The sequence below is a fragment of the Oryzias latipes genome, chromosome 9 (assembly GCF_053564925.1).
Source record: "Oryzias latipes strain Hd-rR chromosome 9, Olatipes_Hd-rR_3.1".
Lineage (NCBI taxonomy): Eukaryota > Metazoa > Chordata > Actinopteri > Beloniformes > Adrianichthyidae > Oryzias > Oryzias latipes.
The window spans coordinates 29,047,475-29,056,327 of NC_136245.1; the positions used below are offsets into that span (position 1 = coordinate 29,047,475).

Consider the following 8,853-nt stretch of genomic DNA (forward strand, 5'->3'; position numbering starts at 1 on the left):
ATACAATAAATGAAATGAGCGATCTTTTTTAGGGGTCAGAATGAATGATTTAGTCATTGGCTCATTTTAAAAGATAGAAAAAAGATTTTTTCTAAAGCTGTTTGCTATAATGCGTTAAAATTTCTAGAAAACGTCTTTCTTTTTTGTTTTTGTTGACATTTGAGACTTTTGCAATCCCATCAAAAAACAAAAGCACTCTATAGTCACTTACTTTCGAAACAGTATCACATTAATATTTATTGAAAACTGGCTATGTCAAATGTGGCTTTTATTTTATTTTTTTACAATTCCCGAACAACTTTATAAACCAACAAAATATAAACAACAGCGTATCTATGAGTATCTTTGATTTATTATTTTGAGTCAATCACTGCAATGAAATAATTTTACGATTAGACCTCTGCACCTGTACACAGGTATTTGGGTCTTGTAGTGGTTTGAGTGAAAGACTCCAACTGATTCAGGTTTCACTACAGAGGGGAGCACCAGAATTTTGTTAGTTTTATTTGATTTTTTTAATTTAAAATGGGTTATTTCAAGCAATCAAATAAGAATAGTACACAAAAACAATACAATCATCAGTTATAGATTCATACAATGACGAATTAAACTTAGGAGAATTAGACATATTAATAAATATTGCTTGAAAGGGAGTGGAAGGAAGGGAACTTATATAATCCCACACCTGTTCTACCGTAACCATGATTTATCAACATCCGGTTCATAAATTTTATCAGACAGAATTCAGAATCCTTAGGTATCAATAAAGCACATGACAAAAATGAATTACTTAAACTATCATGTACAAATAACAATTTTAGAAATCAACATGGCAAAAGCAGATCATTTATCCAAAATATATGCAGATTATGTTACTTATTAAAGTCATTTATATGATTAAAAAAATAATACTATATCAGTAAAATAGACATAACACTGTTTCAAAAATCATCATAACAATAATTTTATAAATTTTATAAAAATCCAAACCCCCACTCAACAACACTCATAACAAAACAACAAAATTAATGATAATTAATTTCTCAAGTGAAAGTAACAGTTAAAATATGTGCAAAATTATGTTACATAAGAAAAATCATGAGTCAATTTTTTTTATTTTAGTTAATTTTAAAAGCAAATTCTTAATCAAATAATACATAAATAATTACTACCTCTCAACCTACAGGTAGTCTAAATAAAAGTACTATTGAATTTTAACTACACATTTTTGCAATGGGTCTTTTTGTAGTGAGAAATATTTCAATTTGCTTTGAAACTATAGCAGTTTTGTAAAATTTGAATTATTCTACATTAGTCATAATTAAGCTTTTTTATTTGATTTATAGTTCAGTAAAATGACAAAATAACACACAACCTTTAAAATAACAATTATGGGTGGAATTTTATGTATTTTAAAATGCAGAATTTTACAAAGAGACATTTTAAAGCAAAATTAAATATCTTTTGGTTCAAAAAAAGTTATACATGTTTATTTTGTTTGTTTATGTTTAATAATTTATCAAGAATTGAAATTAAATTAAATGTATTTATGCGCTGAACGGAGGGCAGTGTGACGCCATATTGTTTTCAGATGAGTGGGCGTGTTGTGATTCCAGTGACGTCTACAATTTTGTACCAAGTGATTGGTTCACAGGTTTGGCGCCACAATTCTAACCGGAACATTTCCTACTCCACTGTGAGAGCGCAGAGCTTGACAGCTAACAAAAACAAATCCCCGTCAAATACATTTTATGTTGGTTTTAACGCTCTGGTGTAATCTGGAACTTTTATATTTGATATTGCAACATGTTTATCACAGATATTAAAAAGGATTTTTATGAAGTTGTTGCCAACCAAGTAAGTTTTTAGGTCTAATTTTGTGAATTTGTTTGCTAGCAAGCTAATATATGAAGTATTGTAGTGTTCAAGTACAAGCGCTCGGTTCAGTTGTACATTTGAGACATTAACATCTCGTCATAATATCGTATGTCTGAACTTTAGAGAGTTGCACTTCTGGTTGCTGGGGACATCGACGCTCTTTGTGCCTGTAAAATCCTGCAGGTAAGAAGATAAGCCAACTTAAGAAACTACTCTGTTTAACTTTTATCCTCAGAAAAGCGGTTATTTGCGGTAGTTTTGTAAACACTCTTTAAATATTTGAGTAATTAAATATTCTGAGTTTTACAGAGCCGTATAGATAGACGCAGAATTCAACCAACCTACACATCTGAAGCAATTTAATATAAGTCCTAAAATTGTAATTTTGACTTGATCAATATTTGAAAATTAATTGCAAGTTAATGTATGTAAAAACAAATGCGATTTTTACAAATAAATTGATATTTATAGTTGTATTTCTGCCTTTTTATTGCTTTATGTTTAGGAAAAATGCTTTTAAACTTTATTTAATTAAGTGTATTGTTACTGTTATAAACTGCATGTTAGTTATACATTATAGATTGATTATATATACATGTTGGAACGTCAGACATGCCTGTTTAAGAGCAATATGGTTTGTTTTTCTATTTAGTCAGTTATTTTACATGGATTTAAACTACCTTTTTAGTCTCTAAAAGAAGACATTCGGTGCTGATAAAATATTTGTTTTCAAATCAGTGATGAAAGTCTTCCGGGAATTCCCGGAAATCCGGGTTTTTGAGCAAACCGAACGTACTTTCCGGGAAATAAAGACCTGATCTCTACGGACAAATCGCTTTCCGGATGAAAAAATGGTCTGTAATCGGCAAATTTTAGCTTTATTTTCTATATTTTTCCGCGGATCGCTTCCTCTATGGGCGCGGCCATCTCTCGTCTTCCCGGCCTATTGACCAATGACGGGACGTTTTAGTTGCTTTCGGATGCGTCGACGGGTCTGATTGGCTCTGTCTGCACCACGTGGTCAGCGTGACTTGCTTCCCTAGAGACCAAAACCGGCGGACCGACGCTAAACTTTCACAAACACATCTGAAGAGTTTGTGATCAAATTTGTGTTAAAATAATGGCGGGCATCGTCATTATTGAGCGTGGTCACGACCTCAGTTGTGAGAAGACGATAAAAAACAAATTGAAGTGGTCTTGGCTGGAAGAAAAATATTTTTAAGGTCAAATGCTTTTTGTGTAAAATAATCTCAAAACCAAATTCAGAAATAATTTCTCTTTTAGTTTTGAGTTTCAGTTTTTATTTTGAATACATTTCTCTATCTAATTTATTTGTATTTCCTAATTACCATGATTTAGTTCAGTATAATTGACATTAATTATAAGTATTTGGTGGTTTGGACCCAGACTCCCTTAAAAAATAATGTTTACAATGTTTAGCTTAGTTTGTATGTTTGTTTTGATATTTCCCAGATTACTTAGTATTGGTGTTAAAGAATTGATGTATTATGTTATAGAATTATAGTTTAAAGCAGATCCCATATTTTGATGTAATTATAGTTTGAGAAAACAGTGCAAGTGGATGTTGTACATCAGTCATTTCTAAAGCAGAAATAATGTACAAATAAATGAGGTATTTTCATAGAATATCATAGTTACTGGTGTTCTTTTTGCCATTTGGGGCTTTGATGTTACTATATTTTAGCAATTGTATCTTTTGCAGATTTTAGGAAAAGCTTAGATTGTAGGATTGTTATACTATGAGCAATGATCCAAATTCTTTTTTAGGACCAGCAAGTCCTTAATGTTAAGTCAAACTAGGGGTTTGAATGACAAATCATGATGCTCCTATTAGTCTTAGTTTCTTGATTAAGAAGTGAATAACGAGCTGCCAGAATGCACCAGAATGCATCTAAGACTATGTATTTTTCAAAAATTTCTCTCTGCGCCGCCATATCGCTCAAAGAAAAGTTCAGGGATTTTTTCCTTGCCTGACTTTCATCACTGTCAAATCTAATTTAATTCTTTGTTTTGGAAGTGTTGGAAAAATGGCTGATTTTCCTATTTGCTTTTATTTCTAGGCGTTGTTTCACTGTGACCACATCCAGTATACACTTGTTCCAGTGACAGGCTGGCAGGAACTTGGCACAGCCTTCCTTGAACACAAAGAGCAGGTAAACTTATTTTTAAAAAAAGTGTCACTCCTATGTTTGACTTGAAGTTGATAATGTTAAAAAAAAAATCTTTCCTTAATGATTATTTTGATTTTGTTTTAGTTTCGTTATTTTGTTCTCATCAACTGTGGGGCAAATGTTGACCTGCTGGAAATGCTGCAGCCCGATGATGACTCCATCTTCTTCATCTGTGATACTCATCGGCCTGTTGATGTTGTCAATGTTTACAATGACACCCAGGTGATGCATCATGATCTGCTTTTTTCACGTTTAGGAGTAGTAAACTCTTGAACAACAAATAAAACACAAACTCTTCAGCTATTTTCTGATTCAGAACATCTTGTTTATCAATGAGCTTTTTTTGTTCTTACTTTTGCTGCAAATATGAAAACCACGTGGAAACCACTTCTGTTCATTTCCCCACAGATCAAACTCCTGATCAAACAGGACGATGACCTGGCTGTGCCTTCTTACGATGAAATCTTCAGAGATGAAGATGAGGAGAATGAAGATGACTCTGGAAATGAGAGCGATGAAGGCTCCGAGCCATCTGGGAAGCGAAGAAGATTTGATGAAGTGAGCTGAAAGAGTAGGCCTAACGGTACGGTAGAACTGACGATAACACAGGCATGTCTTTGTGGCTTCATTGAAGGGGGCCGTGGAGAGGAGAATAGAAAGACAGCGAGTGAGAAGAGAATGGGAGGCTCGAAGGTGATTTACTGCTGTTGGAGTTTCCATTAGTGTGTGCATTTGTTTAATTCTAGCTGTTTCCATTTGGCAGAAAGGAAATCTTGTTTGACTATGAGCAGTATGAATACCACGGGACATCTGTGAGTATTTATTTTTACAATTTTTAAAAGTTTCTGCCCAGTGAACCTACACTTTTGTTTTTTCTGTGCTGCACTCATCAGGCTGCTATGATGGTTTTTGAACTCGCCTGGGTTTTGACTAAAGACACCAAAGACATGCTCTGGTGAGCTTTCTCGTGGAGTTTCAGTCAGTGAAATAGTATGTTTCAGTGTCTGCTACATACGTTGATTTTTCGTTTCAGGTGGGCCATTGTCGGCCTGACAGATCAGTGGGTTCATGATAAAATTACACAGTAAGAACATTATCAGCTCATGTTTCATAACAAAGTGTCTTTATCAGGGTGCTCACGCGGTGACTCCATGTGACTTTCCTTTAGCATGAAGTATGTGACGGATGTCGCTACAATGCAGCGACATGTTTCCCGGCACAGTCACCGTAACGAAGACGAGGAGAACTCACTGTCCATCGACTGTATGAGGATCTCTTTTGAATACGAGTAAGCCCAACTCCTTTAATTATTTCATTTCTAGTCACTTTTACATAATTTAAATCGGTGTCTCCAACCTTTTTCGGGCCCTGGAATCAATTTCATGTCAGACAATATTTTCATGAGCCGGTGTTGTGCTAAAGTGGGCATCAAATTTATTATTAATTTCTTTTTTTTTAGCCTCAAGTTTCCCAATAAATTTGAGGGTAAAGTCTATCCTTATTAAAATGTCTGCGGCTGCTTTAGACTTTATTTGTACTCTAGAGTTTGGGTAGGAAAATGTGTTTTAGGTTTTCCCTTAACTCATACTTGTCAGAGTGAAAGCTTAAAAAAAAAAGGATGCAGATTTTAGCCTCGACTGGCTTTCAAGGTACGATAGATTTAAAAAAAAAAAAAGTTCTTTTCTAAATATTCACCATTAGAGCAACTTTATGAGCAGCATCCTTATCAGTAGCCAGTTGCTGAATATTTAACATTATTTTTTATAGTTGTGTGGGATCAACTGTTGCAATAAATCTGTATTTTTAAGTAAAGACTCTTGATTTTTCTCTATGAAATGGAGCTGTATTTTATTTTGAAGTCGAAGGCTCTTCTTCTGTTTCCTCTCTGGATCTTGTTAACTTTGCTAGCTTGGGGATTTCAAATTGGTAATCAGCACAGCTGCTTTAAATAAAAGTAGCTGATGGAGTTTCGACACGTAACCGAGCGACTTGACATCATTGACTGTCAGGGTTTGACATGCCTAAAGAATGAGCCGGATGTGTTGGAGAATCCTGCAGTTTTCCAAAATAAAACTACCTTCAAAATGAGGTTATGAATAAAACGGGAAAAATGTAGGATGTTTTGTTTTTTCTCTGTGGCCCGATACCAAAAACCGGTATCGGTCTATGGTTCAGGGGTTGGAGGCCACTGCTTCATATGAAATGTTTTCAGTTTCAGCAGTGACCAAATCTTTCTTCTTCTTCTTCTTCAACCTTGTGCCTCAGCTTGCGCCTGACGCTTTACCAGCACTGGTCTCTGTATGAGAGCATCTGTAACTCCTGCTACACCTGCTGCCACTTCAAGCTTTGGACCCTAAATGGCCAAAAGAAACTCCAGGAGTATTTGGCTGATATGGGGTATGCTACTGTGATTAACTGATTTTTAGCTAGCAGTCCATGAACGATAATAATGTGTGTTTCTGTTTTACCAGGCTACCCTTGAAACAGGTGAAACAGAAATTTAACTCCATGGACATGTCCATTAAGGAAAACCTAAGAGAGGTTATTGAGGAGTCCTCTAACAAATACGGGTGGGGGTTTGGCTTTAAAATACTTGTCTTGCTGGCTTTAAAAAAAGAAAGAAAAGATGGAATGCTTTATTTTCTTGGTTTCAGTATCAAGGACATCCGCATCCAGACATTTGGGGCTCAGTTTGGCTTCAAGAACCGTTTCCTGGCGAGTGACATGGTGCACGCTGCTGCTGCCTTGCTAGAAAGCACTGAAAAAGATGAAAGCGACACAGATAACTTCATTAAGGCCCTTGATTCACTTTCAAGGTCAAAACTTTACTTTTTTTTTCTCATAAAAAATCTTTTTGCATCAGATTACAGAAACACCTTATCTGTGTTTTCTGGTTTTGTACAGAAGTAACCTGAACCGCCTCCTGTCTGGCATCGATCTGGCCAAGAAGAAGCTCATTGCCATCCAGCAGACTGTAGCCAGCTGTATTTGTACCAACCTCATCCTGTCACAGGGACCTTTCCTGTACTGTTACCTCATGGAGGTACAGGCCTCCGCCTGCAGTTCCCGACAGCAGTCAGTCTTTCTTCTGTTTTTCAGTCCTCTTATTTTTCATTTCTTCAGGGAACTCCTGACGTGAAGCTGTTTTCAAAGCCCATGGCCTTGAGTCTGCTCTGCAAATACCTGCTGAAGGCCTTTGTCCACTCGGTATTTATTTAAACAAAATATGCTGCTGAATTTGACATTTTTTATAGCTCTTTTTAAACATTTTTTTGTTGTCTAGACGAGGAACAAACGCTGTAAGTTACTGCCTCTCGTCATGGCTGCTCCCAAAGATGTGGAGAAGGGAACCATCATTGTTGTGGGAATCCCGCCTGAGTCGGAGACATCTGACAAAAAGAAGTGAGTCATGTGCCTCTGGTCTTCTTTTTAGCAAAATGCTATGTTTTTTGCTCCTTTAATCTGTATTTTCACTTAATAGCAATAAAAAAAAAAAGCTTTAACGCAGCCCTGCTGGACGAAATTTGATTTTTCAATTACAAATTCACCTAAAAGTAGAGCTAATAAGTTATGAAATTGTTCGGCCTTCCCTTTCACCTTTTAATAAGGGAGACAAAACCTCATTGAGCTTTTTAAAACTTTTTCTGCTATAAAAATGATCCTGAATAAACAAGTTTTCACAGATTCACCTTACAATAACATTATATTTACTTTAGAGAACAATATAACAATTTGTGATTTTGTCTGTGGTAAACTCTCCCTGAACCGTGTAAATATAGGTCATGTGTTTAATCTTTTTTTTATTTTTCATTGTGACTATAACCATAAAAGGAACTCTTACAGATGTAATGTGTCTGTTAGGGAAAAGTGAAGATGAGTATTTTTTAAACCTTGTTTGCCTGCATTATTTTTTTATTTCTTCAGAGGATTAACATTAAGGATGAAACTAAAAAAAGAATTCTTGAACTTTGTGCAGATATAAAGAATAATCTGTTCTGAAAAAACAGAATACTAAAATTCTTTCTCCAGCCTTTTCTTACATTATAATTTTATCTTCAAAACCATGTGATAAAAAACTATTAAAGTTTGTTTTAGAGGTAAATCAGCTGAAATCTTGTCAAGAATCCAACTTATTTCAACTAATTGGTTGAATTCCGAATTCTTTCTGATATTTGTACAACTCCATAACTTCTTCGCCCTGACAGTTTCTTTGGTCGAGCGTTTGAAAAGGCTGCAGAGAGCACCGGCTCCCGGACTCTTCATGACCACTTCGACACCTCAGGTGAGCCATGAATGTTGGGTGTAGGTCATTTTTTTGAACACTTGGTGGTAGCGTTGCCTCACTTTGACATGCACCTTTGATCAGCTCTTTGAAAAGCATCATTAACTATATATCTTCCATTTTATTTAGTGTTACAAGACATGAAAACTGGATTTTCAAACATTTGTTTCCAGAGATGTTATTATCATACATTTTCTTTTTGGAATTCTTTCTTTTACTTTGACGTCTCTCTGGGTTTACAAAGGCGCTAAAGTCTGCTGCGTTGTCTTTGCAGTCATCGAGCTGAAGACGGAGGACAGGATAAAGTTTCTGGATGCACTCATCACACTGCTGTCATGAACGAGTCGGCAGACGAAGGAATCAGCCGTGTTCTTTGTTTTTATTTTCTGAAGCTTTTCTTTAGTGTTTTGTGAGTAAATTGTACAGTTTTTTTTCCTTATAAATGTTTGTCCATGTTTTTGAAATTCTCTCCCATTTTAAATAAATCAAATGAGAACTGTG

The 8,853-nt window shown here is 35.3% G+C and overlaps 1 protein-coding gene across 1 annotated transcript; it reads left to right on the plus strand.

Moving 5' to 3' along the window:
• Positions 1 to 1,612: 1,612 nt before the first annotated feature.
• On the plus strand, positions 1,613 to 8,853 carry cdc45 (CDC45 cell division cycle 45 homolog (S. cerevisiae)). Its single transcript, XM_004072178.5, has 18 exons — positions 1,613 to 1,857; positions 2,002 to 2,061; positions 3,960 to 4,052; positions 4,155 to 4,292; positions 4,479 to 4,628; positions 4,705 to 4,763; positions 4,834 to 4,882; positions 4,964 to 5,025; positions 5,104 to 5,154; positions 5,239 to 5,358; positions 6,336 to 6,467; positions 6,542 to 6,640; positions 6,725 to 6,886; positions 6,975 to 7,113; positions 7,194 to 7,277; positions 7,354 to 7,472; positions 8,276 to 8,352; positions 8,627 to 8,853. The coding sequence occupies exons 1-18, from the start codon at positions 1,807 to 1,809 to the stop codon at positions 8,689 to 8,691; spliced, it is 1,710 nt and encodes a 569-aa protein (XP_004072226.1). The 5' UTR covers positions 1,613 to 1,806; the 3' UTR covers positions 8,692 to 8,853.